Source organism: Chiloscyllium punctatum, chromosome 26 (genome assembly GCF_047496795.1).
Source record: "Chiloscyllium punctatum isolate Juve2018m chromosome 26, sChiPun1.3, whole genome shotgun sequence".
NCBI classification, from domain to species: domain Eukaryota; kingdom Metazoa; phylum Chordata; class Chondrichthyes; order Orectolobiformes; family Hemiscylliidae; genus Chiloscyllium; species Chiloscyllium punctatum.
The window spans coordinates 21,116,233-21,138,317 of record NC_092764.1 but is presented as its reverse complement, the minus strand read 5'-3'; the positions used below and the strand labels follow the sequence as shown (position 1 = coordinate 21,138,317).

Here is a 22,085-nt window from a genome sequence, read left to right as displayed (position 1 = left end):
CCAGATATTTTAAATTAATCTAGTCCCATTTGCCAGCACTTGGCCCATATCCCTCCAAACCCTTCCTATTCATATACCCATCCAGATGCCTTTTAAATGTTGTAATTGTACCGGCCTCCACCACTTCCTTTGGCAGCTCATTCCATATACATGCCTCTGCATGAAAAAGTTGCCCCTTAGGTCCCTTTTAAATCTTTCCCCTCTCACTTTACGCCTATGCCCTCTAGTTCTGGACTCCTCCACCCCAGGGAAAACACCTTGTCTATTTATCCTATCCATGCCCCTCATGATTTTATAATCCTCTATAAGGTCACCTTTCAGCCTCCAACACTCCAGGTAAAACAGCCCCAATCTATTCAGCTTCTCCTGATAGCTCAAACATTCCAACCCTGGCAACATCCTCGTAAATCATTTCTGAACCCTTTCAAATTTCATAACATCCTTCCTGTAGCAGGGAGACCAGAATTGTATGCAGTATTCCAAAAGTGGCCTAACCAACGTCATGTACAGCTGCAACATGACCTCCCAACCCCCAAACTCAATGCTCTGACCAATATAGGCAAGCATATCAATGCCTCCTATCTACCTGTGACTCCACTTTCAAGGAACTTGCACTATGAATCCAAATATTTCACTGGCAGTTTAGACCCATCAGGAGTTTTAGCATCTATAAAAATTTTCATGTAACATTGAGAAATAAAGTCATTTTGAAAATGTATGTAGTTCAAATGCAGTACTGTGTGTTGCAGGTCAACGTATATCTCTTCCTTTAGGGATGTACTTTGCAGGAAGCAATCTACTATTTACACCTAACCTGGAAAACCCATATCAATGTAATTAGCTCTGTACTGTCTTCTGAAATAGACTAGCAACTCCCTCACTTATATTGGGAGGCACACAAACACTGGCTTTGCCTGTGAAAATGGCAATATGTGAACAAATGAAGACTATATATCGTTTGAATAAACATATATTTGTTTTTCCCCTTCACAGGTGATACAGTGATTCTCAATGGGAGACACGGATTTGTGCAAAAAGTTGAAGAAAACTGAAAATTTGAATGTGTTGATAAGACAAAGTCACCTTTGTTTTCAAGTTTCTAAGACTACAGTTTTAAGTTAAATATAAATAATCACACAGTGAAGTGCTAAATATATGTATCTATTTTTATACATAAATATAAGACAAACAGGAAGAAAGTTAGACACCAGGATACACGAACACCAGCTAGCCACAAAAAGACACAGCCCTGTCTCCCTTGTAACCCTACACACGGATGCAAAAAAACCACCATTTCGGCTGGGACAACACCTCTATCCTGGGACAGGCTAAGCAAAGACATGCCAGAGAATTCCTAGAGGCCTGGCACTCCAACCACAATGCCATAAACAAACACATAGATCTAGATGCCATCTATCAACCCCTCAAAAAACGAACAGGAAATGACGTCACCACAAACCCTAAGACCCCATCCAGGTGAAAGATATAAATAGAAAGCAGGAGACAACAGATTCGCTTCACTTGGAGGTCGCACTGATGATGTTACCTAGCCAGGTAATGAAACATTTGGATATCAAACCTACACCCTAAACAGATTGAATGTGCAAAGTCCTCACAGACAGTCACCCGAGAGTAGAATTGAACCAGAGTCCATGGTGCTGTGAGGCAGCAGTGCTAACCACTGAGCCACCATGTGACCCCAGTCATTTGCATTCTTCTGAATTCTACTTCCATCTGGGTTGTTAGGGTTCTTTAAGGTTTGATTAAAATGAATTAAAGAAGACACGTGCTCTTTGTAATAAAGTAAATCTGTTAGCTTAAACTACTTTGGATATATTCAACAAGCGAGTCTCACTGGCTTCTGCCATGAGGGACTTAGGTGACATTGTCTCTTGGAGATCTATCTCAGTTTTCATGGGACCAGTCTGTGAACCCCAGTCCGATGGGGAAAGGTCCTCAAGACCTTGGGAAAATGTCCCCAATATCAATACTGTTCTAAAAATGATATTATGCTGTATTGCCCATCAACTACTACCATCCTCTGGACCGTGACCTCTAACGTCCAAGTTGTCACAACCCTCATCTCACAGAGTCATAGAGATGTACAGCATGGAAACAGACCCTTCGGTCCCACCCGTCCTTACTGAATACTTTTCCCAGGCATTCCTCTGCTTGAAGGTCACAAACAAATCCAGGTGTTGCTGCAAAACAGACTGCTCCCAATTGCAGAGGAAGGTTATTGTTGTCACCTTCCAGCCAAAACAGGCTACTTTTACATTAAGCCTGTTTTTCGTGTATTTTCCTTCGATTTGTTATTGCCACGTCCAATTAATCCTTAACAGCTAACCCTTACTGAACTGCCTTGATGATTATCAGTTTTGAACCGAACTCTGCAACCACACTCTAGCCTCTCACCCTCGCTTAGTCTTGATACTAAGACCTATTTATTTGACATTGGCTGTCTCAATCTTTCTGCTCCCCTACTGACTGGAAACTTCTCCCTCTGAATGTACAGCCCTGTGTTTCCTAATGAGAGCAGGAAGTGCCAAAGAAATGGAAGTGTGGAAAGAGAAGTGGAGTTAACCTTTCGTGTTCAATATGACACTTCTTCCCTACTTGAAACATTAACTGTTTCTCAGTGCACCAATGATAGCAGGCCTACAGAGTTTCTCCAGCAGGGTTCTTTTTTCAAAACTTCGACATCGAAGTACTTTGCTTTTATTTCTATGATACTGACCGCTGCTATCAAACCCTGCTGACAAGGGCAACACAACTATCTGGCATTTGAATCTTGCCCCAGCACAGGCTGAGTACCAACACTCTGGCATCAACTACTACCATCCTCTGGACCATGACCTCTAACATCCAAGTTGTCACAACCCTCATCTCACAGAGTCATAGAGATGTACAGCATGGAAACAGACCCTTCGGTTCCACCCATCCATACTGACTAGATATCCCAACCCAGTCTAGTCCCACCTGCCAGCACCCGGCCCATATCCCTCCAAACCCTTCCTATTCATATACCCATCCAAATGCCTCTTAAATGTTGCCATTGTACCAGCTTCTACCACTTCCTCTGCCAGCTCATTCCATACACATACCACCCTCTGTGTGAAAAGGTTGCCCCTTAGGTCTCTTTTATACCTTTCCCCTCTCACCCTAAACCCATGCCCTCTCTAGTTCTGCACTCCCCGACCTCAGGGAAAAGACTTTGTCTATTTATCCAATCCATGCCCCTCATAATTTTGTAAACCTCTGTAAGGTCACCCCTCAGCCTCCGGCACTCCAGGGGAAACAGCCCCAGTCTGTTCAGCCTCTCCCTATAATGCAAATCCTCTAACCCTGGCAACGTCCTTGTGAATTTTTTCTGAACCCTCTCAAGTTTCACAACATCCTTCCTATAGGAAGGAGACTGGAATTGCACACAATATTCCAACAGTGGCCTAACCAATGACCTGTACAGCTGCAACATGACCTCCCAACTCCTGTACTCAATACTCTGACCAATAAAGGAAAGCATACCAAACACCTTCTTCACTATCCTATCTACCTGTGACTCTACTTCAAGGAGCTATGAACCTGCACTTCAAGGTCTCTTTGTTCAGCAACACTACCTAGGACCTTGCCATTAAGTGTATACGTCCTGCTAAGATTTGCTTTCCCAAAGTGCAGCATCTCGCATTTATCTGAATTAAACTCCACCTGCCACTTCTCAGCCCATTGGCCCATCTGGTCAAGATCCTGTTGTAATCTGAGGTAATCCTCTTCGCTGTCCACTACACCTCCAATTTTGGTGTCATCTACAAACTTACTAACTGTGCCTCTTATGCTGCCCTGACTGGCCTTCAATCCTGTTGCAAATCACAGAACCACAAGATTGTTACAGCCCACAAGGAGGCCATTCAGGCAGCCATATCTATGCTAGCTGGCCCAATGAGTGCACCTCGTCCCTTTCTCCCAAACTCTGGCAATAATCTTCCTTTTTACATAATAGTTCAATTCATTCATGAGTGACTCAATTGAGCCTGCCCTTTCCACACTCAGAGGCAGCACATTCTAGATCCCACTCACTGCACAAAAACATTTCTCCTGATGTTTCCAATACTCCTTTTACAAATCATCTTAAATCCATGATCTCTAATGTCCAATGCCTGATCACACACGATCTTTCCATGGGTGAGAATAGTTCTTCCCCATCTTCTTTAGACCCCCTCATCATATCTTCTCTCAACTTCCATTTCTCCAAGGAAGACAGTCCCAACTTTTCCAATCTACATAACCTTAGAAATAGTCTCATGAATTCTCTTTGCCTTTCCTTCACTCATTCATGGCACATGAGCACCATCTGAAAAAGCTAACATTTATTGCCCATGCCAAATTGTCCTTGAGCCATTTTTGTTTTGAAACTCTGCTGTCTATGTGGTGTCGGTACACCCACATTGCTGTGGTAGAGAAGGCAGTGGATGGAGTTGGGGAGGGCAATGGAAGATGAGGGGTCTTTCCAGGATTTTTGAGCCGGTGAGAGTGATAGAATGGCAGTTCCGTTCAGGGCAATGTGTGACTTGGAGCAGAATCTGCAGTTGTTGTGTAGGTTTCGCAAGAGCAGAGCGGGTTATAAAAATGAATAGCTGACCAATCTATGAAGAAAAGGTGAATATGTATTGATAAAAAGTTCGGCCTCAGAGCCGTGTGATATTTTATGTAAAGTCAATAGGTATAAACATTCAAAATGTCTAACATATGAGTTTAATTTAAAGTTTCATTCTTAAAAACCAAACAATGTTTTTTGTGTCTAGATATGTAACTGTAACAGATTATTCTATCATTTTCAATAAAGTTATACAATATGAAATTAGCCATCAACAGTTCAATGAATTATGCTTCACGTATCCCAGCTCTGCCCAGGGAATTATTTTGATAATGACTGATGAACAGTGATAAGATGTTAAGGTACTTACAAAATGCATCAGTGATCAAGGTATTGATGAGCAAGTGCTGCTTGAGAGCACTGTCAACAACACCTTCCATCATTTCACCAATGATTAAGAAATGAGGCAGTGATTAGCTGATTTGGAATTTTGTCTTAATTCCAACATGAACTATCAGGAAATACCTCCACGTTATTGGACAGATACCAATTTTGTAACTCAGAACAGCTTAGCTAAGGGCATAGCTACCTTTGTGGTACAAGTCTTTAGCACTATAATGAGGGGGATGACTGAACCAGTTCTTAATGACATGTGGAATGAACCGGAAGAGCCAATAAACAAAATCTGTGATGATGAGGAACTGAAGTGGAGGCCGCGATGAAAAGTCTACTTGGCAAGTCTGGTGCAAATGATTGAAAATGTATCGCTCTTATCTTTTGCACTGGCATTTGATTACTGTAATCAAATTCTCCACAAATTAAATATTTTCAAATGAGGGGAGTTAGTGCCCTTCTGTATAACAAGAAAGCTTAATTTTTAAAATCCTCCTCAACAACATGTAAATGCAATTAGCGAAAACAATAGTGATTAATTTGATCTGGTGGTAGAGTGAGTTTTGTGGATGAGGCAAGCATGTAGTATAATACTTTTTGAACGAGTGCAAATAAAGATTACAGAAACTCAATCTGTATTGGATGGAATTTATGCTTAAAACTCTTCCATCTTTTGCACTGGTCTGGCTGATTTCAGGCAAACAATGCTGAAGGTACAAATGTAAGATTGTAAAACATCCAGACCTTTAACTGTCTGCTCAAGTGTATGCAAATATTCATCTGGACACGGGCTTACTGAGTACAGACAGTGCCGTAATCTCTGGACCTCTGCAATACTGCAAACAATGGTATTCATTTGGGGGAATCGTTCCTTCATTCTTCCTTTAGCCTAAGGGGTGCAGAATGCTGCAGAAGTGAGGCTCACTTGCAGCATTATCTGACCATTTCCACAAGTGTAAATGTCTTAACTTACTCTTGTCAATCTTCGGAGAACATTACATTATGTCTCACGCTGAACAGTTGTTCATTGGATGGCAGAATTAGCACAGATTTCAGTGCCACCTTTTCTCCAGACTGTCTACACATCCTTAACCTGTCTCAGTTGTCATGCCCCAGGAAACTTGTGGTAGAGCTTTGGTTTCCTTGTCTTAGCACATTGATTTGCATAAAGGTTTGTAGCTCGGGTGCCGGTTGCCATTGTTGTGGGTATGTTCACTGAGCTGGGAAGTTGATTGCCGACATTTCATCCCTGTCTTGGTGACAATTCCAATGCATTGGAGCCTCCTGTGAAGCGCTGCTGTACTGTGTCTTTGTTTGGTTCTGTTCCTGCTGGTTCTGGTTGCTGGATCCAGTTGTTCATTGTAGTGGCCGGTATATTGGGTCTAGGTTAATGTGTTTGTTGATGGAGTCTGTGGATGAGTGCCATGTGTCTAGAAATTCTCTGGCTGTCCTCTATTTAGCTTGTCCTATGTAGCTTGTCCTGTGATTGTAATGTTGTCCCAGTCGAATTTGTGGTCTTTATCATCTGTATGTGTGGCTACTAGGACAGACAGTCATGGTGTTTAGTGGCTAGTTGGTGTTCATGGATGCGGATTGCTAGTTGTCTGCCTCATTGTTCTACATAAAGTTTTGTGCAGTCTTTGCATGGAATCTTGTATGTCTGGGAACTGACAGCCAGACTTCTCTGACCACTCTGATTCATGACAGCCCATAAACAGACAGCCACGTTCAGGCAACAACTACACCCATCATGTGCAGGGCACAATACAGCAGCGCTTCACAGGAGGTTCCAAAGCACTGAAGATTTCACCTCGACAGGGGATGAAACAACTGTGAATCAACTTCCCAGCTCAGTGAATACACCCACAACTACGATAACTGGCACCAAACTACAAATCTTTATGCAAATCAATGTGCTAAGACAAGGAAACCAAAACTCTACCATCAGCAACCTGCCACAGTTGTGCAAGACAAATGTATTTTACAAGATTTTATGCAAAGACCTGTTTCATACTAACTTAGGACAAACAGGCAGACAACTGGCAATCCGAATCCACGAACAACAACTCGAACACCATTAAATGCCATGACCAGCTGTCCGTAGTAGCCACACACACACATGACAAGGACCATAAATTCTACTTGGACACACAACAATCATAGGACAAGCTAAACAGAGGACAGCCAGAGAATTTCTAGAAGCATGACACTCATCCATGGACTCCATCAACAAACACATTAACCTAAACACAATATTCCAGCCACTACAATGAACACTGGAGCCGGCAACTAGAAGCAGCAGAAACAGAATCAAATAAATTCAAGAAGACACAGTAGAGCAGTGCTTCACAGGAGGCTCCGATGTACTGAAGATGCCAACTGGACAGGGGACAAAACATTTGCAAGTCAGCTTCCCAGCTCAGTGAACATACCCACAACTACATTAGCACAATTGCTGACCCTTAAGTTGATTCCTCCTCTGAAGCTCCTCCCCAAATTTAAAATGAGGCACCATTTCCCCCTTTCCCCCTCGATTTCCTTTGCTAGGTTTCACTCTGTTAACAGACACCCAGACACACTGGGTTTTTCACTGATATCTTACCCTATGTTTTGGATTCATTTTCTTTACGTCCCATCTTGAAGTAAAATGCAAGATTGTGAACATAGTCACTTGAACGTTGATGAGCCTGGAAACATTCGGACCTTAAAACTACCTGCAAAGGCAGGATATGAATGTGAATTATAAAAAGGGAAGCATTTTGTTTTGCAATTGGGTGAACCTGCAAGCAATGAATGACAGACAGCAAAATAACCAAGATCAACTGTTGAAAATGAAGAGACTGCCACAAATATGACGAAGATATCCTCGTGGTATTGTTTTTTTTAATACTGAAACTCTTGGTTGTGTACTTTTCCAACTGGCAATCTGCCAACTGTGAACTACCCTTATTTTTACAAAGTACTGGGTGTTTCCAAAACTATAGTGCAACTTGTCCCAGATGATAACCATTCCTCTCTTGCAGAGATTGCAAACGATTACAACACTAAGTTAGTATGAAACAAGTATGTCTGTTTACAGTATATTTGTAAATATGAGATATCTGTAAGAAAAAACTTAGTTTGTTCATGAAGAGCCTGCATCTGCGTCAAAACAATCAAGTTAAAATGTGACCACTAAAATGTAGAAGGGCTTTACTGACTTGCTTCACAGCAACTAACTACAGAACCTCAGCTATTTCACTGTACATCATTCTGATTTAGGAGGTAATGGTTGTATAAGAAGCACCCTAATCGTGGGATCTAATTACATTGACAGCAACAATTAATATGCTTAATACTCAAAATATGACATAAATGTGCTAAGAATATAGGAACATGGAAACCTTGGAATATAAGAAAATCATTTAACTCAGTGGATTCTGGGTAATCCAAGATGGAGGATGGGCCAAAAAAGCAGAATGGTGTGTTGCTTCTCTGGTGCCATGATCAAGGATGTCTTAGAGAGGGTGCAGAATGTTCTCACAGGGGAGAGGGGCCAGCAAGAGGTCATTGTCCATATTGGGACCAACGACATAGGAAGGGAAAAGATTGAGATTCTGAAGGGAGGTTACAGAGAGTCAGGCAGTAATCTAAAAAGAAGGTCCTCGAGAGTAGTAATACCTGGATTGCTCCCGGTGCTACAAGCTAGTGAGGGCAGGATTAGGAGGATAGAGCAGATGAATGCATGGCTGAGGAGCTGGTGTATGGGAGAAGGATTCACATTTTTGGATCATTGGAATCTCTTCTGGGGTAGAAGTGACCTGTACAAGAAGGACGGATTGCACCTAAATTAGAAGGGGACTAATGTACTGGCAGGGAAATTTGTTGGAGCTGCTTGGGAGGATTTAAAATGATAGGGTGGGGTGGGTGGGGGAGGGTGGGGGTGGGACCCATGGAGACAGTGAGGAAAGATATCAATCTGAGACGGGTACAGCTGAGAACAGAAGCGGGTCAAACAGTCAGGGCAGGCAGGGACAAGGTAGGATTAATAAATGCATTTATTTCAGTGCAAGGGGCCTAACAGGGAAGGCAGATGAACTCAGGGCATGGTTAGGAATATGGGACTGGGATATCATAGCAATTACAGAAACATGGCTCAGGGATGGGCAGGACTGGCAGCTGAATGTTCCAGGATACAAATGCTATAGGAAGGATAGAAAGGGAGGCAAGAGAGGAGGGGGAGTGGCATTTTTGATAAGGGATAGCATTACAGCTGTGCTGAGGGAGAATATTCCTGGAAATACATCCAGGGAAGTTATTTGGGTGGAATTGAGAAATAAGAAAGGGCTGATAACCTTATTGGGATTGTATTATAGACTCCCTAACAGAGGGAAATTGAGAAACAAATTTGTAAGGAGATCTCAGCTATCTGTAAGATTAATAGGGTGGTAATGGTAGGGGATTTTAACTTTCCAAACATAGACTGGGACTGCCATAGTGTTGAGGGTTTAGATGGAGAGGAATTTCTTAAGTGTGTACAAGACAATTTTCTGATTCAGTATGTGGATGTACCTACTAAAGAAGGTGCAAAACTTGACATACTCTTGGGAAATAAGGCAGGACAGGTAACTGAGGTGTTAGTGGGGGAGCACATTGGGGCCAGTGACCATAATTCTATTAGATTTAAAATAATGATGGAAAAGGATAGACAAGATCTAAAAGTTGAAGTTCTAAATTGGAGAAAGGCCAATTTTGACAGTATTAAGCAAGAACTTTCGAAAGCTGATTGGGGGCAGGTATTCACAGGTAAAGGGACGGCTGGAAAATGGGAAGCCTTCAGAAATGAGATAACAAGAATCCAGAGAAAGTATATTCCTGTCAGGGTGAAAGGAAAGGCTGGTAGGTATAGGGAATGCTGGAAGACTAAAGAAATTGAGGATTTGGTTAAGAAAAAGAAGGAAGCATATGTCAGGTACAGACAGGATAGATCGAGTGAATCCTTAGAAGAGTATAAAGACAGTAGGAGTATACTTAAGAGGGAAATCAGGAGGGCAAAAAGGGGACATGAGATAGCTTTGGCAAATAGAATTAAGGAGAATCCAAAGGGTTTTTGCAAATACATTAAGGACAAAAGGGTAACTCGGGAGAGAATAGGGCCCCTCAAACATCAGCAAGGCAGCCTTTGTGTGGAGCTGCAGAAAACGCGGGAGATACTAAATGAGTACTTTGCATCAGTATTTACTGTGGAAAAGGATATGGAAGATGTAGATGGTAGGAAATAGATGGTGACATCTTGAAAAATGTCCATATTACAGAGGAGGAAGTGCTGGATGTCTTGAAATGCATAAAGGACCTGTTCAGGTGTACCCTAGAACTCTGTGGGAAGCTAGAGAAGTGATTGCTGGGCCTCTTGCTGAGATATTTGTATTAGCGATAGTCACAGGTGAGGTGCCAGAAGACTGGAGGTTGGCTAACGTGGTGCCACTGTTTAAGAAGGGCGGTAAAGACAGGCCAGGAAACTATAGACCAGTGAGCCTGATCTCGGTGGTGGGCAAGTTGTTGGAGGGAATCCTGAGGGACAGGATGTACATGTACTTAGAAAGGCAAGATTAGGGATAGTCAACATGGCTTTGTGCATGTGAAATCATGTCTCACAAACTTGATTGAGTTTTTTGAAGAAGTAACAAAGAGGATTGATAAGTGCAGAGCGGTAGATGTGATCTATATGGACTTCAGTAAGGCGTTCGACAAGGTTCTCATGGGAGACTGATTAGTAAGGTTAGATCTCACAGAATATGGGGAGAACACACTGCTGTTACTGAGTGTTGGTGGTGGAGGGAGTGGATGTTCGTGAATGTGGTGTCATTCAGTAAGTGGGGAATATTCCATCATACACCTGACTTGTACCTCGTAAATAGTGGATAGGCTTTGGGGAGTCAGGAGTTTAGTTACTCACTGCTGGATTCCTAGCATCTGACCTGCTCTTCCCATTAGATTGCAAACTGGATGGATCTGTGACAGACAGTTCTTTATTCCTGAGGTTAATTTGATTCTGATGGGGTGAACTCAAGAGGATCCCCAGGCATCCAGCACCAGCAATGATTTAGCAGTCAAACCCATTGCCATACTATTACAAATAGAAAGCAAGGAAGTAAATCCACTGAAGTTCTCAACTTTCATTTTTGCGTTTTGCACAAGATGAAGTAGATGGTTGAGCAATGTACATGGAATTAAAATAGAGGCTAAATTACCATTTCTACAAACAAAAAACATTACTGTTTTAAAGAAATGTAGAATTTCTTATCATAGTGGAAGCATTTGAGACTGATCAGCAGTATTGTGAACTCAGTGTACTCTTAAAAACCCAGCTACATGTTATTCAACAAGGAATAACTTTTTCAATGCTTTTGCAGCACAGCTAACAGCATGACTAAAGCTAACACCCGTTCGATGATTTGCAATTGACTACAGTCTGGAGGGAGTGAACATTCACTGTGGAGGAGCTGGGATTACTGACAGTGACCTTTGGATTTCCTCATGTAATGTACAAGTCCCGACTTGAAGCAGCTGGTAGTTTTCGACGAGTAGCGGTGATGAATGCTAACAGATCGTAGTACTGCAAAACCTAAACCAGTGCTTCATGGGTGAAAGATAATATTTCCTTTGACTGCAGCCAACCATGCTGGACAGAAAGAGCTGATGATTCCCTCCAAGCTACCACTTGGAAGGAGTTTTTGCTAAACTTAAACAGATTTACAATGGTAACAAAGGAAATTGTCAGGTCTGGTAGCTCCAGCACTATTTTTGGAAGTGATTAGAATATGTAGGGGATCCTAGAAACCCATCTCAAAGATGGAGGAAGAGCGGGAACAGAATAAAAGATTAAGGCTTGTATCAGGATTGGTTTTCCAGCAGCAGAATTATTTTCACAGGGTATCAAAAGAGAAGGTTTTTTTACAACAAGAAACTACATTGGGGCAACAAGAACAAAAATTTCTGTAAACGCTCAGCAGGTCTGGCAGAATCTGTGGAGAAAAATCCTAGAGTTAACGTTTTGGGTCCAGCGACCCTTCCTCAGAATTACACTGGACTTGCCCAGATGGACAATAAAATCTGAAAAAATTACGTGACAATGTTGCAGAAATAAAATTATTGCTTTCAACACAAGAAAAGTTAAATAAGAGTAGCAGAAAATAGCATAAAAAATGGACTCCTGAACATTTATTAGGGAGAGAGAAATGAAGAATTTTGGTTAAGCCTTCAAATTGTGGAGACAGTGAACCTAAGTGGCTAAAAGAGTTGTGCTAGAGCTCCATCTAATGGTAGATGTTTGTAGGTACCGCTCAGAGGCCTGACAGAATTGGTGACCCCAAAATGAGTAGCAAAGTTAATACATTGCTGTATTGTTGATGAAACCATCTCAGCTGTGGCACAATGCCATAGAGGAGTTTCTCCAGGGAGAGTCCTTGGCCCAAGCTGCTTCATCAATGACCTGTGGGTATTCACAGAGGGCTGCACAATCTTTAAAAATATCCTTGAGACATTACATTTTGCAGCAGTCCGTATTCTAAATGCAGAAAGCCTTAGACTGTAAAATGGCAAATAAAATTCAGGCCACGCAAGTCCCAGGTGATGACCTTCTCCAAAAAGAGAGAATCGAACTATCTGCCCTTGATACCAATGGCACAGCTACTGCTGAATCCCCCCCACTCAGCACCCTGGGTATTACCATTTGCTAGAATCTGGACAGGACCAGCTATATAAATACTGTGGCTACAAAAGCAGGTCAGAGGATGAGAACTGTGAGGTAAGTAACTCAGCTCCTGTCTTCCCCAAGCATGTCAACCATCTGCAGGACACAAATTTGAAGTGTGCTGGAATACAGCGTGTGTGAGTTTGACATCATCCAGCATTCCTGATGAAGAGCTCCTGCCCGAAACATCGATTTTCCTGCTCCTCGGATGCTGCCTGGCCTGCTGTGCTTTTCCAGCACCACTCTTAATCTTGACTCTGATCTCCAGCATCTGCAGTACCTACTTTCGCCTAGTCATCCAGCAAAAGGCAACCGATAGAGTCATTGCATTACATAGCATGGAAACAGACCCTTCAGCCCAACTTGTCCATGCTGACCATGTTTCTCAAACTAAATTAGTCCCATTTGCCTCTATTTGGCCCATATCCCTTTAAACCATTCCTACTCATGTACCTATCTAAATGTCTTTTAAGTGTTGTAACTATACCTGCGTCAGTCACTTCCTCAGGCAATACGTTTCATATACACACCACCCCCTGTGTGAAAATTTTGCCGCTCAGGTCCCTGTTAAATCTTTCCCCTCTCACCTGAAACCTACGCCCTCTAGTTTTGAATTCCCCTATCCAGGGAAAAGACCTTTGCTGTTCACCTTGTCTATGCCCCTCATAATTTTATAGACCTCTATAAGGTCATTCTTCAACCTCCTCTGCTGCATGGAGAAAAGAAATCCCAGCCTATCCAGCCTCTCCTTATAACTCAAACCCTCCAGTCCCGGTAACATCTTTGTAATTTTTTTCGGAACCTTTTCCAATTACCCATTTCATTTGCACCTCATCTACAACCTCATTCACTTCCTCCACAGTGGCAGCACTGTGTATCATCAAACAAGCTGCATCACAGAAAATCACCAAGTGTCCTTCAACAATACCTTCCAAATATCTTCTTTGCCACAGAAAAGGACTAAGATAGCAGATAGATGGGAACATCACCACCTGCAAGCTCTCCTCCAAGACACACACAATCCTGATTTGGACCAATATCACCATCCCTCCATGGCCAGTGGCTCAAAATCCTGGAACTGCCTTATGGACAGCACATCAATGTCCCTGCATCAAAGTTATTGCAGAGGTTCAAATTATGATAGCATTGAATGGCGGAGCAGGCTCGAGGGACTGAATGGCCTACTCCTATTCCTATTTCTTACAGTTTTATAGTTCATCATCATCTTCTCAAGGGCAACTAAAGATAGGAAATAAATACTGGTTAATCAAGTGATGACCCAAAACTCTTGTAAGGATAAATGGACCTAAAATATTACATTTGTTTCCCTCTGCATAGATTCTGCCTGACTGTTGAGTGTTTTCCAAACTTTCTGTTTTTATATTAGATTTCCAGCATCCACAATGTTTTGTTTAGTACCAACATATTATAAATCAATCCTCATGAATATTGTACATGGGCGAACGATGATCCAATTTATTCTGTTTCATCTTTATTTCTTGTGCGTAATAAAATCCTGTATTATTATCAAACCCAAATTTGCATTTGTTTGCATTTGTTTACATTTCAGTGAAAGGCCACTTTGTTAAAAGCAAGAAAAAAACAAAACAAAATATGATCTATCAAGCAGCATTTCCATCTGGGATCTGAATTGAGCGGTAATAACATCAGCTTGGAAACTAACACCATTTAGATGTTACTTGTCTCTCTGTATTGTGGTGAATTGATACTACTTCCATTTTATCTCTTGTGACTTTATATGCAAGGTGTGGAATGTTCCTAACTTCATGGTGGTAACTTTGAAGAAGTGGGTCAGGAAATTAAGGGGGAGTCAATTTGAGATGGCTCACCAGTGGGATTCTGCCATTTGAGCTACACCTGGACAAGAGGATTGGTTAATCCTTTCCACAGAGACAAGCCATCAATGATGACAATTAAGGCTGCCCCTACCTCCGTGTGGGCAGCACTCCAGCTCCTTGAAGGTGGGTTCCTTGTGGCCAGCTGAGGTGCCTCAGGAAGGGAGAACAAAAGACCTACAATCACAGCAAAGTTCAATGGAGGGATTTTGCTTTCATCCTGAAGTATTTACCTGCCACAGATTCTGGTCATTTGTTCACTACAGTGCAAGCCAGATAAGGGCATCTCAAGTTGAGGTACCACAGCAGGACTGAGCTTTCCCTGGCTGCACCCACCTCTCCTGGCACAGTTGACAAGACCCAAGAGCAGCGGGCCGGCTGATTGGAGCAGCAGCATCGAGAGCTCTCTTTCATTGATTGGACAAGAGCTTGGAAGTTGCCTCCCACAGAACTGATGAGCCCACCTTGCTGACAACAGACTTGAAATGGCCATTTGTTCCCAATCTTAGCATCTCACAAACCAGAGGAAAATGCTGCCAACGAGTCAAAGTCAGGCATCATCATGTGAAATCATGATGCAGGTTGCAAATGAATTTAACTGGACCATTCTGGTGCTTTATTTTTATTCTTTTTGTAGGATGCAAACTGGCTATCATGAATTGCTCTTGAGAAAGCTGTCCCTGCACCATAGGCGCATGCATAATACTGTTAGTGAGGGAGTCCAGGATTGTGACCCAGCAACAGTGATGTAGCCCCAAGTCAGGCTGGTGGCACCAAGGAGAACCTTTGATATATGATGTTCCATCTTCTACCTTGTCCTTCCAGGAGATAATGGTTGTGAGTTTAGAAGGTACTATTGAAGGAAGTTTGGTAAGTTACTGCATGGCATCTTGCAGATGGTATACACTGTGTGTCAGGTATTGAATATTAAACAGAGGTGGATGGAATGCCAGTCAAATGGGCTACTTTGTCTTGGATAAAGTTGAGCTCTTTGAATGTTATTGGAGCTGCACCCATCTAAAAAAGTGGAGAATATTCCATCACACTCCTAACGTCTGCCTTATAGATAGTGGATAGGTTGTGGGCATCAGGAGGTGAGTTATTCATTGCAGGGTTCCAAGTTCCTTGGGTGCTCTTGTAGTCACTGTATTTATACAGCTGGTCGAGGATCACCCACTTGGTCCTTTTGCTAAAGAGGGTTGACATATTTCTGCCTCAATTTTAATGACACCAAAGTTGGATACTTTTCAGACCACAGAAACAGTTTCCAAGTTACAATTACTTCACTGGTGACTTTGGTTTACAGTAAGTAAACACTTAAAGGGAGACCATACTGTCAATCCTCATCACTTCCCGATGGGTTGACAGTGAGAAACAGCCTAAAATGCGAACATGGCTGTCAATTTCAGTCCAGGAAAGACAACACACGACCCTGACCTCTAAGGTCTGTTTTGGGAGGCACTTCATTCTTCTCTTGGCATCTCATAAATAGATACCAAAAGTAAACACCTCACTACAACCTGTTCATTTTATGAAAGGAGTAAGTACCGATGACGCATGTTCTGTGTCTCTATTAATTTCTGCTCCAGGTTAAGGGTCCATTTACAGTAACAGACATAATGGTTTGATCGACTAACATTTTATACTATGGGATGTTGATTCAATCACAGAATAGTCATAGCATATAAAGAGGCCATTTCTACACACCATTGCTGCTGTGCCATTTCTCTGCACAAGCAATTCAACCAGTGCCATCCTCCTGACTTTTTCCTGAAGCCATGCAATTGTTTACTCCTCAGATAATGATCCACATCTCTGTGGAAAGCCTCGATTGAATCTGCTCCCTCCACTATCTCAGGCAGTGCATCCCAGATCCCAACTAATCACTACATGAAGCAGCATTACTCATGTCAGTGATATTTCTTTTTCCAGTCAGATCAATTTTTCTCAGAATAAGCATCTCAGCTCAGGAAGACAATCAAAACAAAAAGAGGTAAAATCATGAAGAGTTAATTTGGGCCAAGCCCTGGAGTGACATATGTCAACTGATTGTCTTGGTTGTGCATGTGTTATGAAGCTGCGAGTGTACTAAACCTTTAAGAGAGTTAAAAGCAAGCAGAACTACCTGACAGCACCAAGTGTTCTGAATAAGATACAACATAAGGAGTGGTCCAGAAGCTGGGATAGCTAGGGTAGTTGGTTGCCTGGGGACAGAAACAGATTCAAATTAGGCCAATAAGTTTAAATTATACCCACAAAAAAACTTCAATCAAGTGTGAATTTAGTATATTGAAAATCTTAAAAGCCAATGACACAATCTGATGCTTTGGGGGTATAAGATTGAGGAAAATTGAACAGTTGAGAGGAGAACTGCCATGCCACCAGCATGTAGAAACTGCCCCAAAAATAGCTCTCTTAAGGGTACCTTTCTCAGTCAGTGACCTATGAAACAGAAATCCACAAGAAGAAGAAAAGAAGACATAGGAAGATCCACATAGAAGATTCAACAACTGGCTGGTTTTCAAAGCATGAACTTTTGGTAAATCTTAATCAGGAGCTTTTATCAGACTAGTATTGTAGAAGGGGAAAGTAACAGATAGGTTAAAGGAAGGAGTTGTAAATAATTGTTAGTTAATTATTCTCTGTTATACTTTAAGAAATAAAGTTGTTAATTTTTACCTTAAATAGTTCTTGGCCTCTTGAATTTTCACAGATTACTGCTGGTTTAACTTAATCAGGAGGGTTTACCCCGTGTCATAATACAAGGTACAAAAGGAATTAAAAGCATCCAAATACTACTCATTAAATGTGAGGAAAGAGAAGAAAAGTAAGTTGAAGTAGAAAGAAAGAGTTTGATGAACAGTGAGAGAGACAAAGCATGGTGTGTACAAATACAAACTTTCTCATCAATAAATCTTTCTCCACTTTGCGTGTTCAATTGCCATTTTCTATTCCTGTTCACTCAGCTCTGTCTGTACTCTTGTCTCTTATCTTATGAAGTTACCTTCTCCACATCAGATCTTTGGACCGACATTTTCAGAAAATTTCCCCTTTGCATCAATAAGTCTATCTCCACTTTGCGTGGAGATAGACTTATTGATGTTCTATTCCTGTTCACTCAACTCTGTCTGTACTCTTGTCTCTTATCTTATGAAGTTACCTTCTCCAAGCATAACTCTATCTTCTAACATCACTCATCTTTCATTTCTAATTTCTTCCAATTTTCTGATGCTAATTCTTTCTGCTGCCCAGTTCCATCATCCCTTCCTGATTTTACCTTCCCCACATCTATCAGTATTCCATCTCATCAATCCCGTCTCGAGTCCATCCTCTTGTTAAATGCAACTGCACAATTTACCAACATCTGTTACTTAAGTAACACCATATAAAGTTCACACAACCATCTATGATCATACTTTATAGCAAAGCAATAGTCTTAGCTTCATATCAATGTAAACTGATGGAAGGAGGTGTTGTTTTGAGATAGATTGCACAAAATTTGTCAAAAGAAATTTTCAGGTGTTTTTGCCTGAGTCGCATTCTGCTATTTTAGAAACATCACAAATAGGAGTAGGAGTAGGCCATTCGGCCCTTTGACTCTGCTCCACCATTTAATATGATAATGACTGATCAGCCCATCATGCTCCTGTTTTTGCCTCACACACTTTGATCTCTTTAGCCCTCAGAACTATGTCTATCTACCTTATTATCCATTTGTCTCTACCACTTTCACCATAGACTCAAAATAACTATTTCAGCAATGGTTTTTCATTTCGTTAATATGAGCATTTGCTGTAAAATTTTATAGGCATGTTTTAAAAATTTGATTATTACAGTATCTATCAATTGTATGAAGAATTTGGCTGTAGTTTGGATGTTCATCCACAGGTGCCACTGAATAAGTATCCCTTTCAGTACCTTTGATTGACTATGTGAGGTCTGTACAGATTCATAGAGACACATTTAGCTTTGGGAAATGAAAGAACTGCGAATACTGGAAATCTGAAACAAGCAAAAACAGAAATTGCTAGACAAACTCGGCAGGTCTGACAGTATCTGTGAAGAGAGAGGAACAGTATTCATATATTTTAAGTTCAGTGACCCTTCTAAAGAGTTCAACCCATATCTTGTCACTTCTTCCAAAATGCATCAGCTCACATTTACCAGAGTTAAATTCCCAAAAGCTCTAAATTATTTTTGGAAATTCTCTCTTCAGTTCACTCAGTTTTTTTTACCATTCCCAATTCTCCCACTTTACAGGTAAGTTGTAATAGCTCTTTGACTTAACAATGAAATATCTTGGTTTTGGATCACATGCAAGGTTTCTCTTCCTTTGTGTTGAAGTGCAGTTGTCATTTGGCCTTTGATTCTAAATTGTATTCCACCTGACCTGTGGAGTTGCACAGTTAATGCTTGGAGGAAATCTTACTTTAGCTATTGTTCTTTATCTGACTGACTGAAATTCCTCCTCTCGTGTCCAATCTGAAGCTTGTTGGGGATGGGATAGTTCAGGAGTCCGGGGTTAAGACCATTGAGGAGTTGTGTGCTCGAGAGTCATGGGGGTCAGTTCTCTGTGGAGCAGCAGGATGGGGGATGTGGGATCAGGTGTTTAGTGTGTGTATGGGAGGTTGGAGGTGGAAGGGATGTTAGCGTTTCGGTCTTCAGCTTCTGGTTAGCCAGAAGCTGTAGCAGATTTTAGTTCCTCTGTTTCTGGGTAAGTAGGTAAGTTTTTCACCTTCCTGACTTAAACCTTGTTGTCAAAATCTTGGATCTCCCTAATGGCATAATGACTTTACCTACAGCGTAATGAATGGCTAAGGTTCAGGCAGGCAGCTCACCACCATCTTCTCAAGGGCAAGTAGAGATGCGCAATAAATGCTGGTCTAGTCAGTCCTCGCAGGAGCGAATGAAATAAAGTTGCAACCCTCCAAAGTTACTGAGTCTAATTCAGCATTGAGGGCATTTCCAAAGGATTCCAGGCATGCGTAATTGTCCATCAGAAGTTTAAACCTCCTGGGTAATTAGTCAACTTGGCAGTGTCACTGAGAGATTGACTATCTGAGGCTGGAAGTCCCAGACCAACAATTTTAAAGGACAATAAATGGTGAATGTCTTTTCCAAGAAGTTGTCACCAACTGTTTCACCAATAAAGCTCTTGATTCGGTGAACTGAAAAGAAAATATGACTTTTTAAAATAAAATCTGTTTTCAGTTTAGTTTTTGCAATGTGCAATTTATGCTCCTCTTATCTCACTTGCATGACTCATCTAAAGAAATATTCTATCCATTCCATGTATCATAATCAATTCTATCAGTGCACTGGAATGAATAAAATATCTTCCCAGAAATTGCAGTGATCAGTGGATAAGAGAAACACGTTTCTTCCTGGAAGGACATTTGTGCTTCTGTTTTTGATGTTACAATATTCCAATAGCTTTAATGGTCACATTTATTGATCTCAGCTTTTATTCACAGATTTCATTTTAATAGAGCTTATAGAGTCAGAGAGTCATATTGCACAGGAACAGGTCCTTCAGACCACCATGTCTTTCTAATCATTAAACACTGAAATACACTAATCCCATTTACCAACACTTAGTACATGCACATATTAAATAAGAACATTTTCTTGTAAGCACTCAACAAGTTCCTGTCTAAAAAGCCATTTGCACCAAGGCAGTCCCAGTCTATGTTTGGAAAGTTAAGATCCGCTACCAGTACAACCCCTATTATTCCTACAGATACTACAGATAGCTGAGATCTCCTTACACATTTGCTCCTCAATTTCCTGTTGACCACGGTATATGTGTGTGTGTGTGTGTGTGTGAGGAGGGAGGGAAGAGGGAGTAATTGTACAACCTCATTAAGGTGGACATACCCTTCATATTTCTCAGTTAGAATCATAGAGACAGAGAGATATATGGCATGGAAACAAACCCTTCAGTCTAACTCATCCATGCCAACCAAATATACTAAATAAATATAGTCCCATTTGCCAGGATTTATCCCACGTTACTCTAACCCTTTCCCATTCATATACCCATCCGGATGCCTTTTAAATGTTGTAATTGTACCAACCTCCACCATTCCTCTGGCAACTCATTCCATTTTCACACCACCCTCTGCGTGAAAAAGTTGCCCCTGGGATCCCTTTTATAGCTTCCCCTCTCACCTTAAACATATGACCTCTAGTTCTAGACTCCCCCTCCCTAATGAAAAGACCTTTCAATTATCCATGCCCCTCATGATTTCATAAACTTCTATAAGGTCATCCCTCAGCCTCTGATGTTCCAAGGAAAATAGCCCAAATCTATTCAGCGTCTCCCTATAGCTCAAACCTTCCAACGCTGGCAACACCCTCGTAAATCTTTTCTGAAACCTTTCAAGTTTCACAATATCTGTTCTATTGCAGGGAGACCAGAACTGCGCATAATATTCTAATACTGGACTAACAATGTCCTGTACAGTTGCAACATGACTTCCTAATTACTATACACAATGCACTGACCAGTAGAGGCAAGCCTACCAATCACCTTCTTCACTATCCTATCTACATGTGACTCCACTTTCAAGGAACTATGAACCTGCACTCCAAGGTCTCTTTGTTCAGCAACACTCCCCAGGACCTTGCCATTAGGTGTATAAGTCCTGCCCTGATTTGCCTTTCTAAAATGCAGCACCTCACATTTATCTAAATTAAACTCCATCTGCCACTCCCAGGCTTCATGGCCCATTTGGTCAAGATCTTGTTGGTACTCTGAGGTAACCTCCTTCACCATCCCCTACACCTCCAATTTTAATGTCATCTCCAAACTTACTAATCATACCTCCATGTTCACATCCAAATTGTTTATATAAATGATGAAAAGCAATGGATGTAGCACCAACCTTTATGGGACATCTCTGGTCACAGGCCTCCAGTCTAAAAATCAACCCTCCACCACCATCCTCTGTCTTCTACCTTTGAGCTAGTTCTATATCTATATCCAAATTGCTAGTTTTCTCTGTATTCAGTGTGATTTAACCTTGCTAACTACCATGAGGAACCTTGCTAGAGTGGCCATATAACTTTGTTGGATTATCCCTAAACACGGGCAAATGAGACTAGATCAGTTTTGGATATCTGGTTGGCATGGACAAGTTGGACGAGAGAGGCTGTTTCTGTGCTGTATGACTCTGTGATTCTATGAGCCTGTACGTGGTCCATAGCCGACTGTGCCCTGGCATCTTAATTGCTCATCCAGATGTTACTTAAATGTTGTGAGAGTTCCTGCCTCCCCCAACCTCTGAAGCCAAATATTCCATATTTCTATCACCCTCTGGGCAATATTTTTTCTCAAATCTCCTGTTACCATATTTCTTTATTTTTCTACCTGTTCTCTGAAGGTAGTGCTTAAATTCTTAACTCTATTTCTCATACTACTTTGTACCTAAGTTTGTTATACTTAAGTAGCTTTGACCTAAGATGGTGTCATGTATGGCAACATCATACACTTTTCACTGTACTTTTGTAC

The 22,085-nt window shown here is 41.4% G+C and overlaps 1 protein-coding gene across 1 annotated transcript in view; it reads left to right on the top strand.

Annotated features, from left to right (window-relative positions):
• LOC140496317 (rifampicin phosphotransferase-like) overlaps positions 1-4,828 on the top strand; it is a 184,754-nt gene extending 179,926 nt beyond the window's left edge. The window contains exon 36 of the mRNA XM_072595918.1: positions 994-4,828. Within this exon, the coding sequence (XP_072452019.1) occupies positions 994-1,052 (59 nt within the window). The 3' untranslated portion in view covers positions 1,053-4,828. The remainder of the gene's footprint in view (positions 1-993) is intronic.
• The last annotated feature ends 17,257 nt before the right edge of the window (positions 4,829-22,085 follow it).